Source organism: Fragaria vesca, linkage group LG2 (genome assembly GCF_000184155.1).
Source record: "Fragaria vesca subsp. vesca linkage group LG2, FraVesHawaii_1.0, whole genome shotgun sequence".
NCBI lineage: Eukaryota > Viridiplantae > Streptophyta > Magnoliopsida > Rosales > Rosaceae > Fragaria > Fragaria vesca.
In genome coordinates this window covers 26,879,824-26,901,714 of record NC_020492.1, presented here as the reverse complement: position 1 = coordinate 26,901,714, position 21,891 = coordinate 26,879,824, and the positions used below count along the sequence as shown (strand labels likewise).

Genomic DNA, 21,891 nt, shown 5'->3' with positions numbered 1-21,891 from the left:
TATGTATTTCCTAGAGGAAGTTACGACTATTCTAGTAACTGAAGGTCATGCTGCGCGGAAATCTGATTCCCTACACGAACTTATGTCTTGAGTTCACAAGCGGCCTTCTCCTCAAGATCTAAGTGTAAAAGATCATTTGAGGACAATACGGCATGATTTAGTTAATCATTGCCTAATGCCACATTTGAAGACATGTTAAAGAGCATTGACATGCTAAGTTGTTGAAACTTCCGTGATTAGTAAAAATCAGGAAGAACCCTATGATTAATGTAAACTTCAGGGGGAGGTGCGAACTTCAGGGAGAGTCTAGCAAATACATACATGTCACTATCAAATGTGAAGGGTGCGTTGTACTCTTTTTCTCCTACGATCAAGGTTTAGTTTTTCTCCCATAGGGTTTTTGTGACTTGACGAGGTTTTTGACGAGGCAACCGATCAGCACCATCGGCATATCAGCGTGCGGCACAAGGGGGAGTGTTCTAGGATATTCTGTATCTTTCTAGATATTCTTTATGTGTGTCTTGGCCTTATGCCATTAGGATATGTGGTTTGACTAGATTTATGTATTCATATCCTTACCATATTGGTATTGTGTAATTCCCTATATAAAAGGCTCATATCAATGAATAAGATGATGATTCTCTTGCTATCTCTTTGTCTCTACACTGTATCCTTCATCAAAAAAATATTAATAATTGATAAAACAGATAAAAGAAAGAGTATACAATGTTTATACTCTTATCAATTTAATTTTTTAATTTCTTTATTCCTAAAGTATTCATATATGATCATTTTTTTTTACTTTTTATTATAAAAAATTAAGAAAACTCTTAACAAAGGAAACTTTTAACAGTAGAACATATTATAAAGTAATAAATAAATAAATTATGTATTAATCAACTTTTCCCAACATTGGTTATTTATAAAGGTTTTACCGTGTATTTTCGGGTTAATGTCTGAAATTAAATAGAGAAATACAATATTCCCACGGCATCAGTTTGACTAAACTCTCACATGCCAGATTCCACGCACTCCGTCTAAGCTGTTGCCCTGCTGCTCATTTGTGCTTCTCTTATGTCAAAATGGGCACCGAAGCTTTTGAAATGAGTCTTGGTTTGGTGCTCTTGACGATCCTTACATTCCCAGCAAAATCTTCAGCAACCGATCATATCTACAATGTTGGAGATAATGTCCCCTTGTTCGTCAACAAAATTGGTCCTTTGAACAACCCCAGGTACCTCTCATCGGATTCCATTTTGTTTATTTCTTGCTTCTCTGTAACTTTGTATTATTTTAGGGAATGGCTACCTCTTCTGGGTCCGTATTGATATTGTATTTGAAGTAAAAATAGACTGATTGTTCTTCCTAATTTTCACAAGCTGCGAACCCCATTTTGGATTGAGCTAAAGATCTGATTTTAAACCATGTTTTGATAATGTTATAGGGAATTTTTAATGGGTCATTTAGGATTTGATGATTCTGTTAGAAACTTTGAAATGCGGTATGATTGATAATAGTGTGAATAACTGCTGTATAAGGAGAGTGTGAGAACTTAAATGTGAGGCTTGGGAGAGATCGGATGGACACTGTTAGCAAAAATTTTGCGAATGTTTGATAAAATTGGTAATTCTATAAGTAGAGTATGTAAGCATGTTTCCTGATTGACCTTTCTAATCAGATTTTAAGAAGGGTGCTTTAAAAGGGTTATGGGGCTTCAAATGCAACCTGGTTGCATTGATTCTAAACTGTGTTTATGACTCCAGAGTTGTGTAGAGTTTGGTTTTGGAAGTAGATAACATAGTGTATGCGGCACGCTAGGAGCTAAAGGTGAATAAAATTAAGTAAAGTAATTTCTCTTTGCTTGGTTAACCCTGCCTTTTTCTTCTTTTGATATTGTTTCCACTTGTTATTCTCTTGCAGTGAGACCTATCAGTACTATGATTTGCCCTTCTGCCATCCAGGTTAGCCTTTAGGACCATAGTGGCATTCTGTTTATGCAGTAGTAATGGAACAAGCAATTAATGTAGGTATCAATTCAAGATGTTGATTGCTAAAGACATCTTATAGATACATAAGATGCCAGTTTATAACAATGAGTGTAGTTTAGTAATACCGAATGTATAAAAACCATCAACTTGTACTATCTCAATGTTGAATGCTGATCTTAACAAAAGTTTGGTGCTATTAAGTGCAATCAAATATAATCATGTTTTGTTGTTTTCAACTTTGGTATGGTTCAGAAGCTATTGCACATTAGCTTCTCAATCAGAATGTTAAATTTGTGTTTACTTCCAGAATGATTTTATTTTTCATATATTTGTAAGAGTATGTAATGTCGACCATCATGACTCGCAGATCCAGTAATTCAAAAGAAAGAATCCATTGGGGAAGTTTTGTGTGGTGACCGTTTGACCAACAGTTTATATCAGTTGAATTTCCGGCTGAACAAACTTGAGGAGAGACTGGGCCAGAAGAAGCTTAGAGTTTCTGAAGTTCGGAAGTTCAGGGATGCTATACTTGGTGATTTTTACTTCCAGATGTATTATGATGATCTTCCACTGTGGGGATTCATTGGGAAGGTCGAAGCTGAGAGTATGAATCTCAGTGATAAGGGAACCAAGTATTATCTATTCACGCACCTGCAGTTTGATGCTCTTTACAATGGAAACCAAGTAATAGAAATACGTGCTTTTAGTGATCCAGAGCATGTTGTTGATATAACAGAAGATGTGGATATTGACATTGAGTTCACATATTCAGTTAGCTGGCATGCAACATCAACTCAATTTCAAAACAGGATGGAGAAATACTCAAAGGCTTCATTATTGCCAGTCCGCCAGAAAATTCATTGGTTCTCATTCATTAACTCGGTAGTCATCATTGTGCTTTTGATGGGATTGCTTACCTTGCTAGTTATGCGACGCCTCAAGAATGACCTGAGAAAGTAATACATTGTTTATAATCTCTCATCTTCCTTTATTCTTTATTTTTTATTTTTTCAATAGCAGGGTCAGCCTAATTGTAAGCATATTTCTCATAGGTGTTCAAATGGTGATGAAGAAGAAGACAAGGAAGTTGGTTGGAAATACCTTCATGGTGATGTTTTCAGACACCCTTCAAACATGCCACTGTTTTGTGCCGTTTTGGGCTTGGGTACCCAGCTGCTCACCATGTAAAGTACTTTGTCATTCTTCAGTCCATTTTGTTTTTTCATAGCTATACATTATTGTAGCACGAGCATGGACATTTTGTAATTTTTACTCACCGTAAAGGGGCAGCTATAGAGGGACAGAATACCTACTCTAGATGTTCAACTGCCTTGTTGAACAGTTCAAGTTTGGCCTATCCTCCACGCATCTACAATGATTATACAGTCAAATTCTGTTGTTCAGAGTATGCTTGAAATGCATAGACCTTTATTCAAAAAAATAAGAAATGCATAGACTTTACAAGTGTTTACTTTAACTTTACTCTTGTTATTTGTATCTTCTTCTCTTCAGGGTGTGCATCTTATTTCTGTTAGCATGTTTTGGGGTCCTCTATCCCTACAATCGTGGAGCACTGCTCACTTCTCTTGTCTTCATTTATACTCTTACTTCTATGGTTGCGGGGTACAGTGCTGCTGCTTTTCACAATCAATTTTCTGTGACCGGATGGGTGATTCTTTCTTCATCAATTTTTATATCATATTTTTTTTCTGTGGTCACCATTTCTTTTAACATGTTATCCTTATTTTTAACGTAGATGATGTTCATTTTCAGGAAAAGAGTGTTCTTCTAACTGGGATTCTCTACTTGGGCCCATTCTTCGTGACAGTGTCTTTCCTTAATACAGTAGCTATATCCTATGGTGCCACAGCTGCACTTCCTTTTGGAACCATCGTAGTGATTCTTCTCATATATGCATTTCTTGCCATCCCATTGCTTGGTTTGGGTGGGCTGATTGGATATTGTATAAGGTCTGAATTTCAAGCGCCTTGTGCTACAAAGCAACTTCTAAGAGAGATTCCATCATTAGCTTGGTATAGAAGAACACCTTGTCAAATGTTTGTTGGAGGTCTCTTGCCTTTTAGTGCAATTGCCCTTCAGTTACACCACCTGTATGCAAGCATGTGGGGCTACAAAATCTACACTCTTCCTGGAATTCTGTTTGTTACATTTATCGTCCTCGTCATACTGACTGCAATCTTGACAATTGGTTTGACCTACATTCAACTTTCAGTTGAAGACCATGAGTGGTGGTGGAGGTATGTTCTCTTCCACATGCCATTACACAGACACTAATTTCATGTATCTGTGCCTTTTCCGTTTCATATGGTCTTCTCTTTCTATTATTTCCCGTCTGTTTTCAATGTGATCTTGAAGTCCATAACAACCTCAAGGATTGGTGCCAAATAGTATATGTAGAGATGTTGTAACTAGCTCTTTTTGTTTGTCTTTGTGGTTAAGGAACAGGATGGCTAATGTAGTAATTAGCTTTGCATATATTCTTGTCAGTGGAACTTGGTTATTGCTCATTAGTTGGCTGAATTGTTAATATTCCTTAGAGTTTCAAGTTTCTGGCTTTTTCTGTGTCCTTTTTCTTTGGGGGGCAAGGGTGTAGGGAAGTAACTGAGAACATAGTAATGTGGCCATTCTGTGTCCCTTCCTTGAAAAGGTCCAACAATTTAAAAAAGAAAATAAAAATTAATCCTTTGCTTTACACTTTTACCACCTATGCTGCACTGCAATTATGAACAGAAAAAGATTACACCATGTTCTACCAACTGAGATGAGATTATAATGTTTAATAACAAGTCGTATTAATGTTGGAAAAGACCTTTCTTGGCCGATGCTTTTCCATGTTGATAATGGCTTTGGTTTCTCTGATGCAGGTCCGTTTTGTGTGGGGGCTCTACGGCTATTTTCATGTTTGCCTATAGCATTTATTTCTACATCAGATCAAATATGACTGGTTTCATGCAGCTGTCCTTCTTTATTGGCTATAACACTTGCATATGTTATGCATTCTTCTTGATGCTTGGTTCAATCAGTTTCCGGGTCTCCTTGGTATTTGTTCGCCATATTTACAGTGCTGTTAAAAGTGAATGACAATATTCAGCCATATGCAAGTTTGTTTCTCATGCCCACACTCTTACAGAGCAAACACAGGAGTCGTGTAACATGTTTGTAACATCTGTGATGGAAGAAATTGGAACCTTCATACAGAAGAAACAGCCAGAACTGTACGTGACTCTCAGTGTGTTCCTAGCGCAATATACGCTTTAGCAGAGTCATGACTGGTAGAGTTGGGGATTGTTGTTGTGTTTCAAAGATCATCCCCCTTCCCTTTGCAACCTTACAACACTCATGTAAATGACATATTTGGCATTTTTGCTGTCAGAATATTGTTAGAGATTTTATGATACTGAAAACCACTTGGCGCGGTCGATGGTCTCACATTTCAGATGGTAGATCTCGAGATTAGTGAGAGTGCTGGGGAACAGTTCCTCCTCCTCCGCATACCAATCTACTTTTTTGTCAAAAATAGCTTTCAATTCTTCAAGTGGGTGAGTCTCCGGAGACTCTTGATGAGCTTCTGCATACTCTTTGCATTCAGTTTTTTTTTTTCACTTTTTACATCCCCTGATGTCAAGTGCTTTAACTTTGACGGAAAATTCCCCTTCCGGAAAACATTCCTATTCTCGGCAATCTTTTACCGACAAAGACACAAGAGATGAGTGCATTTCTTCGGGCCATCAACTCAGGTTCTCACAACACTCCATCGGGAAAAGTTGCAATTCTTGAACTTAACTCGACCTCTTTCAGGAATAAGAGTGTAGAGCTCGTGACCTCGTAACTAGGGATACATTAGTGCCAATCAACTCGACCTCTTACAGTATGATAGAACAAGCTTCACAAGATTAGGGAAAACCCCACCTTCATTACCCTCACCCTTCAACATAACACCATTCTTAGTTTCCCCAATCATATTGTAGAGTTCTAAAGACCGTAGAGATCAAAATGGTTTATTTACACAAGTACTACTATTCCCGTTACCATAATAGAATTCAGAACCTATGACACCCCTCCCTTAATTTAACCCAGAAATAGAGAGCTCTCCGAGGGAAGGTAGCTGTCCCAAATCCCAATGGTAGCAAAGAGATACAATTCTCACAATCAACAAGTTTAAGGTTTTTGACCAAAAACACAAAAAACAAGTTTGAGGTTAACAAGAGCAGAGAAAGAATAAGATCCCGACCAACGTGGAAACATGTTTGCCCCTTCAATTAATTGTTAGCCTTTCCAGGTTAACGTGAGGTTGGAGCTTATCAAGCACTTCTCTTTCTTCTGCCGTGTCATTGCCTTTTTCAGTTTAAGATTCTTCACTTACATGCATGCCATCCCCATCTGCGTCCCCAGTCCAAAACCAGTTCATTAAGAAACTTCTTGTCCATCAAAATTCCGTCCTGTCATTATGTAACCGATTATTGCCATAGCTAAAATACATTCATGTCAAACGGACAAGCGCGCATCCAAGTGCTATGAGGACATAACTTGCACAAGAATCAGACTCAAAAGCGTCAAACTTGCTCGATACATGGGCAAACATAGGTCTCGCCACACGACTTTAGCAAGACATTCAAGTCGACACCTTTCTATACCCTAGCTTTCTACTGATAATTGTGATTGAGTGAATCCAACTATCCAAGAGCATCGAATTGTTACTTGTTATGCAAGTTGAGTACCAACCGAACAGTGACTTGCATATATGACTGATTTTTTTCTCATTAATGCCAAACTACTATTCGTATATAGCGATCGAATCTCTTTGCCAAATATATATACGGCTGGTTAATTAATTTGCTAATTCCAAAGGTGTATCTTGTGCCAAATTAAAGTGTCAATTCCCAAGCCACATTCTTTCGACCAGTATCAATGCCAAATGGGATGGAATCGCGCTTGAACTAACGTCGATCAGAAATCCTTTTCATTGGAAAGGCGCTAGTTAAGTAAATACCGGACACATTATCCGAGCCGATCTGTTCATATTCCCTATCTCACTATGTGCTGGCTTACAGATTTAAAAATCAAACCCAAACAGTCTCATACTGCATGCACGCTGCAATGGCAGTCTCTACTATTAGCCTGAGGCTACTCATCGATATAGAGCGTCAAAAGGTTCTGTTTGCCGAAGCGAGCAAGGACTTTGTGGATTTTCTCTTCACCCTTCTCTCTTTGCCTGTTGCCACTGTCATTAGGCTTCTGTCAGAGGATGGCATGGTTGGTAGCTTTGGCAAACTCTATGAGAGTGTTGAAGATCTAGATTTTACATATATGCCCCTAGACAAGGATATCCTGCTCAAACCCAAGGCACCTTTTGCTGGACCAAATATCCTTGGTTTGTTGGCCGACGTCGACGAACCAGCCGCTACAAATAAGGTGTTCTACATGTGTTCTGATAATAATAGTAGTAGTAATAGTAATAAGAAGCTTATCAAGAAGAGTTTTCCAAAGAAGAAAACTAATAAGAGGAGCTCTTGCTATGTCCTTGGCTATACCAGTGAGCCTAACTGCTCTGGTAGTACTACGATTACTCCCCACCTTTATGTGACTGAAGATCCTAACCAGCAATGTCCACAGTGCAATCACATCATGTCGTCTCAGGTAATTTACGTTGATGAACCGAAGACCATAGATTCCGGCGCGGGTGTGGCAGGATATGTCAAAGGCGGCCTTTTCACTTACATGATAATGGATGATCTGGAGGTGAAGCCTATATCCTCTATTGGCACTCTCGAAGAGAAGGCTGTTGATCTTGGCATGAATGAGGTCAGTATTCATATTCTAGCTAGGCTCACTTGCTTTTGCAGTCATTTGCAATTCAGTAGACTCGGAGTTTATTTTCACTTTGTGTGTGCATGGACTAATTGCTGTATACAACTGAAGCTAATTACCCCTTGGTGCTATCTCATTGACAAATGATCCATTACAAATTTATATTTTGCTTAATTGGTAGGGTTTGCGACTGCTGAAAGAATCCCTGCAATCCAAATCAGTTCTTTCAAATGTGTTTCTGGAGAAGCAAGCTGCTTCATAAATCTCTTCACAAAGTAAAGTGAGGTGAACCTCATAGGCACAGTACTTGGTCGACATCTTGAAGCTAATATGTCAGGATGTAACCACCTTCTTTTGGCTTTCATATCTTATGCTCTTTTATTTTTTAAAACTATGTGAATTTGTTGTGGAACTCCAACTTTTGGGAGTATGCTCTTTAAGCACTGTACTTGATGTTTCTGCTATAAGTTTTTTTTTTTTGCGGTCTGAATTTCTACTATAAGTTCTTATAAGGCTTTTTCCTAAATTTATTCACAAATTCTAAGTTCCACTGGATTACAGAGACCATGATGCAACCGATTAGTGACGGGAGGAGGCATGTCGCCTTCCTCCCATTGGAGTTACTTTAGAAATAGTTCACATAGTATGGTTTCACTGGGAATCAACAGATATTGACCGTGATTTGGAGTAGCTGCTCATGCTAATTAAATTCCAATTACTTAGAAGGTAAGAACAAAGACACTCAAGATTTTTTTTTTTTTTTTTTGGTTTCTGATGACACTCAAGATGCTCAAGATAATCGCAAAAATAACATAATCTAAAATTCTGAAAATTGCCAGTTCATTCTATTCTTGTATGCAAACATGACAGAGTATATTCAGAGATTTTTTTTTAATGCTAAAAGACCTATATTCAGAGAATTTATAATTGACATCCTAAAACATTTGTACACCATTTACAGTATAGAGAAATAAGAAAACCGACCAATGCCAGAAGAGCGTACCAGTGATCAGTGACCCAGAAGAGAGTACTAAACCTTGGGTTTGAAATCTCTTCCACCTTCACTTCTTCTACACCACAGCCAGGAAGCCGGTGTAGGCTCTCTTCATATACAATCATTGCAGGTTCAACCCCCCTCTTCAACATATCCACGACAGGTTGCTCATCTTCAGGTTCAATCCTCACCATCTCCATCGTCGAGTTCCTAGTCACTTTCGCCACAACTGAACTACCTCCCACAGCCAAAAACGGCCGCAGATACACAGACTTCCGAGGCTCATCAGTAAATTTCAACTTAAACACCTCTGTCCACGACTCACCATCACCATATTCCTCCATCACCCACAACTCCATAACATCACAAACACCAGCCGGATATCGAAACACATGTAGCCTTCCTCCCAAGGAAGCCACACAATGCACATAATCCCTATCATATCTCTGCCCCAAATTCGGCGGCGGCCTCATCTCCCTGAACTCCTCCTTGTCCAAATCAAAAGCAATAATCGCCGAACCTAGCCAACGATCGTTTCGAAACCAATGTAATGTCTCCCCAACCACAACCGCGGCCGGATACAATGTGTAAGACAACAAACTATGCACTTCAATACTTCTCCAAACACCTGTTCTCCATGACAACACTTTCACCTCCACCACATTTTCGCCATAGTCAAACACATTGTGCACAGCCACCACGACTTTATAGTCGTCGGTCTCCGACAAGTATCCGAAACCGCCGTACAGAACAGTGTGTGTCGCCGAGGAGAAACATGGGTACGGTAGATTACGAAAGAAGCCGGTTGATGGGTTCCAGATGAAAACATCACATGTACTCAAAGTAGGATCCGTACAGAGACATACCAGACCGTTGCAGGAGCCGAGGAGCTTGATCGATTCGGGTTGCTTGTTCAGGTTACAGGTGAGGTTGCGGATCGGAGAAGACGAAGACGGCGTCGTTTCCAAGTCAACGGATTCGACTTGGGAGGGGGAGGAGTAGAGGAGCAGGCGGCGGGTCAAGGCGTTGTGGTGGCGAGCTTGTTGGAAGTGAGAGTTGGCGAATTGGGGGTCGGAGATTATGAAACGCCATCGTTTCGAGACGCAAGTGCAGCGGATTAAGGATTTGATGGGGAGCTTTACTAGGATGTCGGAGACTATGATGTCTTCTGGGAGCTGATTTCCCGTCATAGACAGGCGGTGGTGGATGCCGGAAACGGCGTCGTTCCGAGTTTGTGTTCGAACTTCGAAGCAACAATGAGTTTGACTGCGAAACTATTTTCTCTTTCATGTCTATCAGTCTATCAGTCTATGTATGTACTTCATTCATTCTCGGGTACAGCCTAAATTACGGATTTGCCCTCTGTCTTTTTCCTTTAGGACCTAAGGACCCGTTTAGAGGATGGCTTGACCCGGTAACCCTGATTAAGATGAGAAGCCCAATAGTTGAGCCATTCCTTCCCTCTCAAGACATAACTTATGAGAGCAAATGCAGCAAGAGTCCAATTGTATGGGTTCGATTGAGGGTTGAACCAAAAATTGCATCCACCGGTACAGAATTGATCTAGGTTAAAGTTGGGTCTCATGCGGGATTTATCTAGCTGGACTATGACCTTGGTTGAGAATTAACTCATCTCTTACCCTAGACTAATTTTTCAACCGAGCCCACATGATATCAGCTTGCACATGAAGGACAAATCTTGCACATGAGCCTGACATCTTTCCTCCAATGGTAATTTAATATAGACCATTCAAAACTCAGATCAAGATCTAACGGACCATATTAAAAGGCAACATATACTTTATATAATGTGAATAGTAATTGGTGTTTGGATTAATCTTGTTGTTGTATTATCAAACCAAAGACTAAAGATTGATATAGATAAATAGTGTATTAATTGAGTACGTACGTGTTTGGAATACACGTTTGCTAGTATAGTTTCATGAGTTTAATTACAAATATTTGCAAATCATGCGCATCGCATTGTTAAAGTGGCCAAACAAGAGATGAGTTATAGGTCAGATAGTATGTTGATTTGTCGCCCTGCTTGATTCGAATTTGTATCAAGATAAGACCACATTTCATATTGCAGCTGCATTTCCTTTCCTAGTGCACTACTCTCATATGTCATATACAGTATGTTGTACTGTACTATAGAAATGTTATAGTTTTCTTGTCAATATATGCATGTCAAATACCCGCTTGAAATCGACTAAACATCGTCCATTTTTCTTCTTGTTTGAGTTTTGGTTTATATGCATGGAATGCATATGTTCTTTTTTTCCCTTTCATGTTGTGTAAACTATCTATAACATCATTGATTCATCCCGGCGATCGATTATCAGGATACTCAAAAACATGTCACTATGTGGCAGCGTGCTAGCAGAAAGGATATATGATGATTGATCTCTTTGTAATAACCAACCTAATATTCTTAATAAGATCGTTCACAAGAGTATAGACAAAATTGTCAGGCCCGTATCTGAATAGGGTCTTAAGAGTCAATGGACACAGGGTCTAGAACTTTAAAGGGCCCAAAAATTTTTTTTGTCTTTATGTGATCACATTAGTTTAGTTAAAAACAATCAAAAATAATTAACAGCATCCAATTAGGGTGGTGTTAGATTACAAAAGAGAAAATTGAATATAAAATCTTACCCATTATATTATTATCATTAGTTACTATTTTAAAAAAAATGAGCAGTCTAAGTAAGAGATTTGTTGTATAAATAAGATTTTAATTTTTAATAAGATTTCTAATGTTTTTTGTTGTTTGATTTTGAGTTTATAACTTTAGTTTGTAAATTTTTTTATGTGTTTCTTAAAAAGATAAAATAAAATTGAACGAATACTATAATTTGATGGCCCAATTTTGAAAGTTCGACTCAGATATGAAAATCTCGTATGAGCTTGCAATTGTACTCGCATATATGATAAACGAATTAGAATTAACACATGTACTTGTACAAACCGTAAAAGCCTTTGAAGCCGTGTGTCAAGCACAAGCCTTCTGCAATTCTCTAAGGTTGAGCTAATGTGATCACATAAAGACAAAAAAAATGTGATCACAAGCCTTTTTGAAAATTTTAGTTTAAAATGTGATAACTAAACTAATATGATCACATTAGCTCACATTAGCTCAATGTGATCACATTAGTTTAGTTAAAAATGTGATCACAAGCCTTCTGCAACCTCTACAATTCTCTAAGATGCATAAGTCCTTGCAACCTCTTTTTGTCTGTTGAGAGCCTATTCGGTGTATCCGTCATCTCCACCGTTTAATTTTTTTTTTTGGTCAGGTTAAAATGGACGGTGGATACACCCGGGTGCGCTGTATAATTTTCATCTTATGAATGGGGGCAAGAACTTTGCTCTTTATTGTAGAGGTTGCAGGGACTTATGCATCCTTATATATGAGTTAGGTTAATCTCTTCAACCCCTCCCATAAAGGAAGTTCGTTCAATAGGACTCAACTTCACTCTTAAGAATCCTAATGATATCGTATTTTTGTGATTAGGACAATAATCATGTAAAGAGATTTGTATATCCCTTAACGTACCAATAGATATACACAATTATTAGGTTACTAGAATTGAGTTCTGATTCCACATTCTTATTATTCGGTATAAATCAATTATCAATTGTTGTTAATTAACTCTAATAAACATGTGATAAGTACATATATTTTCTTATGAGAATAGCAAGTTAGGAATCAGCTGTAACTTTATAAAGATCTCGTGCATGCTAGTTGGAGTTGTTTATGCTCTCTTGGAATTATTGCAGGATCTGCAGGGAAGATGGTATAGAAATTATAGAAGGAGCTACTGATCGAGTCTTGCATTGCATTACCTTAGCTTGCATGTTATGCACGTTAGAAGGCAACTGAACAGTGACTTGCATATGCATGGCTGACTCTTTCTAATGAATTTCAAATATTTGTTGGTACGTACAAATTATTAATTTTATCTCTTGGATAGGGAATTAATTTTAGGGATGGTATAACCATTTGGTTGGATGGAAGATGGATTAAATGATTCTTTTCTTTCCCAAATATCTATACGGCTGGTTAAATGAGTTGGTAATTAATTCCAAAGGTGCCTACTGCCTAGCCTCTTGCATCGACCAAATTAATTTGTCAATTCCCAAGCCACATTCGCCCAAACAAGAGATCATATACGACTACACCAGCCTCACACAGCCTCGATGGAATGAAGCGTGAACTATTGGCAGAAGTTCTAAGCGATCGTGCTTTGAGCTTTTCATTGGAAAGGTGCTAGTTAAGTATATAGTTGACACAGTATCCAAGCTCTTCATATGCTCTATTTATGCTTGGCCTGAGAGATTAAAAATCTAACACACAGAGTCTCATACAGTCATAGTGCGTACGCTGCAATGGCCAACTCTAAAGTTAGCCTGAAGCTACTCATCGATTCAAAGCGTCAGAAGGTTCTGTTTGCCGAAGCGGGTAAGGACTTTGTGGATTTTCTTTTCACCCTTCTCTCTTTGCCTGTTGGAACTGTCATTAGGCTACTGTCGAAGGATGCATGTGGCATGGTTGGTAGCTTTGGTAAACTGTATGAGAGTGTTGAAAGTCTAGACTGTACCTACATGCAACCTCAACTAAACAAGGATATCCTGCTCAAACCCAAGGCACCTGTTGCTGGACCCAATATCTTCGGTCTGTTGGCCAACGAACCAGCTGCTGGAGATAAGGTGTTCTACATGTGTTCAGGTTGTAGTGATGATAATAAGGGCAGCCATTGCTATAGCTGCAGACGCTATTCCCTTAGAGTCCCCCATTTTTATGTATAACTGAAGATCCTAACAAGCAATGTCCAGAGTGCAAACAGTACATGTCTTCTCAGGCGACTTATGTTGGTCAACCACAGACCACAGTAGCATCTTCTAGCTTCAGTGCTGCAGGATATGTCAAAGGCGTTGTTACGTACATGATAATGGATGATTTGGAGGTGAAGCCTATGTCCACTATTTCGAGCATAACTCTGCTCAACAGGTTCAATGCTACTGATGTTGGTGCCCTCAAAGAGAAGGTTGTAGATCTCGGCATGAATGAGGTTAGTATTCAATTGCAGCATTCTCACTTCCTTTATTTGTAGGAATTTGCTTTTTTTACATCTTTTATGCATTAATCGCGGCATTTAACTGATTGAATTAGCTAATTATCTTATTTATTAAAGATTGATTAATTACTATTTACTAATTTATTTTGCTTCATTAATTGGTACGTAGGGTGTGAAACTACTGAAAGAATCCCTGTAGTCCAAAGCATTTCTCACAAATGTGTTCCTGGGGAAGAAAGCTGCATCATGAACAAGCTAGTACTTAATCAATTGATATTTTGATGCTACTATGTGAGGATGTAATCACGTACCTTGTTTTGGAATTTGGATTTCAGCTTCTAGTTCTCTTTTAGATGATTTAGCTTTTTAATACGTATTGTTACCCTAGCTTGTTGTGGGAGTTTGATGTATTTAGACTCCAACTTTTGGGTGTGGGGGTGCTCTTAATTAAGCACTGTGCTTGATGTTTAATGTATGGCTTTTCTGTTTTTATTAGTTTATGCTTTTATTGTTCTAGATTACGAGCTTCAATAGTTCAATGTCGTCGAATTACTCATTGTTGCAAGTTAACTACCAGGCAGTACTATCTATGTACTTATCCATTGCTATTTGTTGAATATATCGTAACTTGATCGGAATGATGCTATATGATAAATTGCATCAACTTATTTAACAGTATTGACATCGGAGTCCATACGACGTAGATTACCATAAAATCCATACGCGCCATATATCTTAACTAGCTTGATCAGAATGATCTATATTCGTTCTTAATTAATTTGAAACTGTGCCGCTGCTTAATTATACGTACGGAGTTTCCTTAAGACATGCATTGCAAGAATGAACAATGTATGATAATCAATAATTTGTAAACTTAACTACAAATTAAATGTCTTGGCTTAATTAAGTTTTTATGTTCAACTCGTCACAAACCATTCATTTGTTATACACAGTTGAATGACTAGAGTCGCTATACGATATATAGTTAATTAAATTCTATAAACATACACAATGTATGATAATCAATAATTATAAACTCTTTTTGAGGAAAGAATTATTCACATGGAAAATAAAAAGGAGCTTGGACAGAAGTCCTTACTAATTTGGGTGTAAATAATTTTCTCAAGTTTGATTAAGGCTCAAATCAGCAACCAACAATATCCATGCTAGTTAGTTTGTGTCAAGCACGTCCACATCCGTGTGCACATCCTCTTGAGCTTAGTAGCTACCACCTTACGTAGTCCCGTTTTCACCTCACACTCTTTCTCCGTTCCGTTTTAGCCCTCCAATAACTTCATTGGAATTAGTTGGAACTCAATCATTCTAAAAGACTAAAACCAAACACATGTCCACCTCACAAACCCTAAAACAAGACCGACTATTCTTTCAAATCTTTTCCTCTCTTATCGCAACTTCACCACACAAAACCAACCTCAAAGCCAAACATGAGACGTAGGTCTCGCACTTACCATACAAACCCTATATTACACGACGTGTAACCTAAACCCCCACCCAATATTGCTTCTCTCTTTGCTGCTTCTGCTCCATATATTCTTCCCCCCTACACAACCAGCCATAGTAACAAGCTCAAGCAAGCCTCATCAAAAGAAAAGAAAACAAGCTCAAAGAAGCTTTCAAGATGAAGAGAACCCACTACTCGTTCATGGAGGAAAACCCTAACAACGCCGCCAACCAGATCAAGCTTCCTGCATTCTCCGGGAAAAGAAGCAAACACTGTGGCGGAGGCCATAACGAGCTTGTGGGGTTACAGAACATGTCTGCGGCGGAGTGCTCTGGACGCGAGAGGCTGAAGAGACACCAGGAGGAGGTGGCTGGACATGTGACGATACCGGATTCTTGGGGTCAAGAAGAGCTGCTCAAGGATTGGATCGATTACTCTCCGTTTGATGCGCTGCTGGTTCCGACAGGGCTCAGCTCGGCTCGTGAAGCACTTGCTATGGAGGGACGTCGTCGAGCAAGTAATAATAATGCTCAAGGAGTCATGAGGATAGAGAGTAGGTGTTAAAGATATATAGTTGAATGTTTTTGCATTTTTATTGATATTTAGATAGTAAATCAGAATCTTCATTTTGTTTAATTATTTTGAGGTTTGATTTGCTACCTAGTAACTCGAATACTCGATCATATTAATTCTCTCTAGATATCACTTCCAGTATATCATATACTGTATATGCATGGTACGCTAGCAGTAAGATATATCTACAATGAAAAACAAAGGTTGATTGTACTTCATGAAACTATTTCATGGATATATATCATTGTGTGTATTATTTCATGATTGAACTAAAAATCATGTATGATATATATCGATCAGGCTAGGAATGAAGAAATGAAGCATATTGATTATGCTTCGTTACATGTTTCTGTATCAACTTACTTGGTTGAAATCAATGTTTATATATTGTGATCAGATCGATTTGCTTGTATCTATACTTAATTACGATGCAGAACATTTCACATATAGATTTGACAGCAGATCGATTACCTTCGATCATGAAATTGACTTGTTTGTTTGATGTTGAGTTAAATTTTGTACGTAGAAATATTATTAATGGATCTAGCTACATAAATAATTAACTTCAGCTATTTCACTAGCTCTGGATCTAAATCATTCAAATGATAAATTATACAAAGTGAAGAAATACTATATATGAACTTGGACTTTGGTTCATTTCAAGATTGCAGGTGGATTTTGCTAATACTGGTTAGTTACTATAATTCATATATATGTTCATACACTAGCTATAGCTGGTTGAGTAATTTGCAAATTTATCAAAGAGTCCAAAGAATGCCTCCCAATCCTATATATGAATATCATCAGAGAGGTACTTGATCCAAAAAGCTTATCCTTTTTTTTTATCTCTCGCGCGAGTGAAACCTACACCTCGTCTAGATCGATTAAAATCAATGTATGTTGATGGAGGCCGAGGGTGTTAGTGAAATGGTAATATTGATATTGGTGGTGATTCGCGTGTTGGTAGCGGAGTTTATTGGCATAAGGAGATCTGGGTTCTCGCTCGATCATGCTCAGAGAGACAGACGTACTGAGATGCAAGTTCAACAAATTATGACCCAGTATATATATAATGGGATTAAGTACACTACTCACCCCTTTGGTTTGGAGCTGTCCTTAGTAGTAAAGGGTACGTACTACGTAGTAGCTACAAACAATTCTTAGCTGGATTCATTAGCTAGCTAGGAGATCAAGCATATCTTTCAGGAGTGTGCAATGAACCTGGTGAATGATTGTTGGATTAAACAGAGTTTGGAGTGGAGTGATCAATTATAAATTAAGCTCCTTATTCGTTGATCGAACATCGATCCTAGGGTCATGCCATGCACCTCCTTTTTTGTGGTTTATCTACACTACTGAAAGCTACAATACCACGTACTAAATTTGCCGACACACCAAAGGGTCCGACAATATATAAGAGGACGTACGCTGCTTCACAAATGATGCTTGTGTGCCCTTCTGCCAACTTGTTGCCATGAGATTGAAACTAGCTCGCTATATATTTACCCTTTACCATTTACTTAGTGATCGTACGTAGCTTCACTATCTCATATATTTCCTCCTTTACAGGCAAAAGCAAATCATTGGACCGTTGCTGCATGTAGTTAAGAAGAAGAAGAAGGTGCTCGATCTAGTTGAGGATGTCACAATGCTAGCTATGTGGTTTCAGACTTTGTGGTTTGTAGTTAGGGATTTCGAACGTACGTTAAACTATTCTAGCACCGGGCAAAGCTCTCCTCTTACGTACATTAGTCCAAATTCAATTCTTCACGTACTCTATATCACCACTGAGGTTATTAACCCTACCGTATGTGGTACGTACTCTCTTAGGTAGTGCATGATAGGTTTTCCAGCAAACATGATTCATTTCCAGTGTCATTGTTCTATATGTTGCGTTTAATGTTAATTTTAATTTATTTCTAAATTTTGTTTTATACATTGAAGTAAGGGTACGTAGGACTACTTCGAAGAATGCAGAAAACGAGCCTTAATACATATCATGCATATGTAGTAATGTAGGGATTAGCCTGAACTCCTGAAGCGCTTGATGGAACTTTGAAAATCATGAACATGTGCTAAACAAGTAATATATGATCACCTCTGCTCTCCATCACAGATGAACAAAAATGGCATTGGTCATGTCGTGCTACACGGTTGTAGCCTTGTCGCTAGGAAACTATGGAAGGTAAAATGTTGAATATACACTGCCCCAGTATTCCAGAGGAAACGTGGTTGTCCAAATTTTCACCTTAAAACACCACAATTCCATGCATTAACATGTGATCACTCATATTATTTTGGATCCATGTAATAGAGAATTGGCTGTTAGTATGTAGGCATGATGAATAAGTTAACGATTCTCACTTTTTAGGTTTCATAGGCCTAGAAGTTAATCCATCGGCGCATCTGTGATGTTCTAATTATGCATTGCAACATAACGCATAACCATTTTAACACAAGTTTCAAATTTGAACTAGATTGGAGAACACACCCAACAAACCAAGAACCATTAGGCCTCTGATAATAGTTAAAATGGTCCGTTAGGCCCCAACAAACCAACATAATGATTTGTTCCGTTTTGTATTGCTGAATCAATGAGATTTGAAACAAGGTTTTGGAAATGTCTACATATGTGCCGCTTGGTGAGGTTTTGACTCTTTCTTAAAAGGTTGGAAAAAAAAAGGTTGAATGAAAAAAAAAAAAAAATACTTCTCAAAACTAAAACAAAAAGGAAAAAATTGTTGAATATGGACCAGTGAAATAATGCGGAAGCCCACAAAGAAAACGCAGCCCAAACTAGACACAGCTTTGATTAGGTTTTAGCAGTCATCACCTCTCAATCTCCAGCTCCTTATATAAACTTGCTTGGCCGCCAGAAACCCTAACGGCGCCTCCTGCTTCTCTTCTCTACGGTAAACCCTCTCTCTTTCTCCCCTCTCTTTCATTACACGTCGTCGTTTCATCATTCCGATCTCGTACTTCAGTTCACGCATCTTGTTGCGCCGAAATGAGTTTTCATTATTCTTTGCAAAATTTTGGTGATTTGATTTTGATCATTCTCACTTTGCAGGTGAGAAATCGCTGGTGGAGGATCGGACACGTCTTAAGTTTCGATCATGAGGTATGCTACTTACACTCTGTTCTGTTTTATTTGGGTTTTATTGAGGTTTAGGGTTGAAAGTTTACTGCTTTGATTTTTAATTTCTGTTAAAGTTACTTGAACTGTTGTTAGAATCTTTGCAGTAATTTTCCAGTTTTTGAGGAATTGAAATTGGATGGTTTATAATTCTAGTTCTAGAACTGGAATTGAATCTTTAATTAAGTTTGTGATTGAATGAGGACTTTAGTTCGAGTGGCTTTCAATTTTGGGTTTTTGGTTTTATTTTGATAAAGTTTAGAATTGTAGGTGTTATTCGTGTGTCGGAGGTCAAAAGCTTTCGGGACAGTCATTGAGAATTTGTTTGCATTTTTAAAAGTCTTTTCTTTTCTTCGGTGGTAACATAGTGTCTGTTTGATTTGCCTTGTATTGTTTTGCAATTACTTTCTAAGTATTTGGTATTTGGATGCTTCTGTATTTTGCATTTTTAACTGTGCACTTGTCTCTACAGTAAGCTTCAGAGTGATACTCTCAGGGAGGCTATCTCTGTCATCATGGCTGCTTCCAAGGAGAAGAATCGGAAGTTCACAGAAACTATTGAGCTTCAGATCGGGTTGAAGAATTATGATCCCCAAAAGGACAAGCGTTTCAGTGGTTCTGTTAAGCTGCCACACATTCCTCGTCCAAAGATGAAGGTCTGCATGCTTGGAGATGCTCAGCATGTTGAAGAGGTAATGGTTCTGATACTTGGTCACAGCTTGGACCAAAGCTGGTTTCCTGGTCGATGTCTGTAGCTGTGATTCTCAGAATTTCCAGAGGTTATTTGTCTATGGTTGTCTAAAGTTGTTGCTGTGTTCTGTGTTAATTAATTACAGGCTCAGAAGATCGGTTTGGAGTACATGGATGTAGAAGCACTGAAGAAGTTAAACAAAAACAAGAAATTGGTTAAGAAACTGGCTAAGAAGTACCATGCTTTTTTAGCATCAGAAGCTGTTATCAAGCAGATTCCCCGTCTTTTGGGTCCTGGTCTCAACAAGGCAGGTTGGTATAAGAGCCATGTTTTTAGTCATAGGCGTAGCTAGCCTAGGGCAATCGACCCTTTTCAAATTTGAGAAATGTTTAATTAATCTGACCTATTGTTGAAAAGTTAATGGAATGAATTATACGTTGAACCTTCTAAATCCTGGAATATTTTTAATTAGCCTTGAAGATCATTTTACATTAATGGAATGAAATTACAATTTACACTACTTTTATGATTAATCCAATTTATACAGATTCTTTCATGTGTTTCTTACCTTATTGATATGTGTTTTCATTTCCATTTACAATTTTTTTCTTTTTAATTAAGGTAAATGGAAGCTACACATTCTTGTCTATAATGGTCTTTCAATTTCAATATTAGTACAATAATACTACATTAACAGCAACAACTTTCTTGTTCCAATCTATATAGGACAAGAGGATAGCTGAAAGTGTGTTATTGTTTTAACTTTAGGCAAACGATTGTTTTTTTTTTTTTTTTTTAGTAGAATGACCGATAATGTTATACTTCTTTGTTGACTTCTATTCATACTCAATGCAGGAAAGTTCCCAACCCTTGTTTCTCACCAAGAATCCCTGGAGTCTAAAATTTCTGAGACAAAAGCGACAATTAAGTTCCAGTTGAAGAAGGTTCTCTGTATGGGAGTTGCTGTAGGGAATGTCTCAATGGAGGAGAAGCAAATTTTCCAAAATGTGCAACTGAGTGTGAACTTCCTTGTTTCACTATTGAAAAAGAATTGGCAAAACGTAAGTGAAATGTCCCATTGCATTATCTAAAAGTTTATTTGAAAAGAAACCCCATTTAAAATCATTTAGTTGTTGATGATCTTCAAATGTTCTGATTTATTAATATTTCTTTTAATCAGGTAAAGTGCTTGAACCTCAAGACCACAATGGGGAAGCCATATCGTGTTTATTAGAGTCTTCACTTAGTTTTGGAGATTTGTAGCTACAGTTTGTAAGAAGCCTGCTCCTTATAGGGACTGCTCCTTGTAGGAAGCGTGTTTATTTTGATGGTCCAGTTTCTTATATGCCTGTTTTACTTTTTGCTCAATGCTTGTCAACATTGTTATGTTAGACTTTCTATTATTATTATTGTGGGAGGGTAAACTGATTTTCAATTTTGTGTCGCATATTATGTTGACCAATGATATTTCTATGCACCTGCATGTTTTGAAAGATTTAACCATTCATTTCTCCCAGCTTCTAATCTGGCGCATTTCATCAGTATAACTTGGTACTCCAGCCCCATGTCTGTTTGGATTTTTGCTTAACCTTGAGACTGCTGTGTTTGGCCCATTCAATCGAGTTTGTTTCTACTTGTTAATTATCTATGAATCTCAATTAGTAGAGAATTGTATGAAAGGAGTATTAAACTTGAAGCCCCCAGAGTTTTATTGCGGTTTACCTTGACACTGCTGGAGACATCAAGAAAAATGTAGTTTGAAATCAGAACGATATCTAGCCTTGCAAAGGCCCAAGTTACCTGCAATCACATAGCATTCACTAAGACACTGCTATTTGTAAAAGTTCAAACGTTCATCTGTATCCACTTATTTTCCCATTAAATTTGAAAGTATTTTAATCTCAAGCATTAAAACAAGTCCTTGGATTCCAGTGTTAAGCTTTTCTATTTATCTTTTCTTTTCTTTTTTTGATGCTTGATATATTCAATAATATATACACAAAGCAAAGACAGATAAGAACTCGATTCAGTTACATCATTATAGATGAACTGATTTTAGACCCGATGCCGAATCGAGTTCTTATCTGAATCAGTTAGATCACTATAGATGAACTGATTCTAGACCAGAAATGCAAAG

General features: G+C 37.9%; 5 protein-coding genes across 5 annotated transcripts; 4 read left to right on the top strand and 1 right to left on the bottom strand.

Annotated features, from left to right (window-relative positions):
- The first annotated feature begins 1,082 nt into the window (after positions 1-1,082).
- LOC101304944 (putative phagocytic receptor 1b-like) lies at positions 1,083-5,482 on the top strand. Its single transcript, XM_004293024.1, has 7 exons — positions 1,083-1,234; positions 1,921-1,961; positions 2,356-2,944; positions 3,041-3,172; positions 3,501-3,657; positions 3,762-4,246; positions 4,874-5,482. Exons 1-7 carry the CDS (start codon positions 1,083-1,085, stop codon positions 5,088-5,090), a joined length of 1,773 nt encoding a protein of 590 aa, XP_004293072.1. The 3' UTR covers positions 5,091-5,482.
- A 1,624-nt stretch (positions 5,483-7,106) lies between these two features.
- Positions 7,107-8,079, top strand: LOC101304653. Its single transcript, XM_004293023.1, has 2 exons — positions 7,107-7,811; positions 7,999-8,079. Exons 1-2 carry the CDS (start codon positions 7,107-7,109, stop codon positions 8,077-8,079), a joined length of 786 nt encoding a protein of 261 aa, XP_004293071.1.
- A 659-nt stretch (positions 8,080-8,738) lies between these two features.
- Positions 8,739-10,001, bottom strand: LOC101304361 (F-box protein CPR30-like). The gene has a single exon (XM_004293022.1). The coding sequence runs from the start codon at positions 9,999-10,001 to the stop codon at positions 8,739-8,741; it is 1,263 nt and encodes a 420-aa protein (XP_004293070.1).
- A 3,202-nt stretch (positions 10,002-13,203) lies between these two features.
- Positions 13,204-14,508, top strand: LOC101304071. The gene is made up of 3 exons (XM_004293021.1): positions 13,204-13,543; positions 13,630-13,886; positions 14,410-14,508. The coding sequence occupies exons 1-3, from the start codon at positions 13,204-13,206 to the stop codon at positions 14,506-14,508; spliced, it is 696 nt and encodes a 231-aa protein (XP_004293069.1).
- Positions 14,509-18,715: 4,207 nt separating this feature from the next.
- On the top strand, positions 18,716-21,174 carry LOC101309699 (60S ribosomal protein L10a-1-like). The gene is made up of 6 exons (XM_004291555.1): positions 18,716-18,839; positions 18,998-19,048; positions 19,536-19,755; positions 19,900-20,065; positions 20,610-20,815; positions 20,935-21,174. The coding sequence occupies exons 2-6, from the start codon at positions 19,044-19,046 to the stop codon at positions 20,986-20,988; spliced, it is 651 nt and encodes a 216-aa protein (XP_004291603.1). The 5' UTR covers positions 18,716-18,839; positions 18,998-19,043; the 3' UTR covers positions 20,989-21,174.
- Positions 21,175-21,891: the final 717 nt, after the last annotated feature.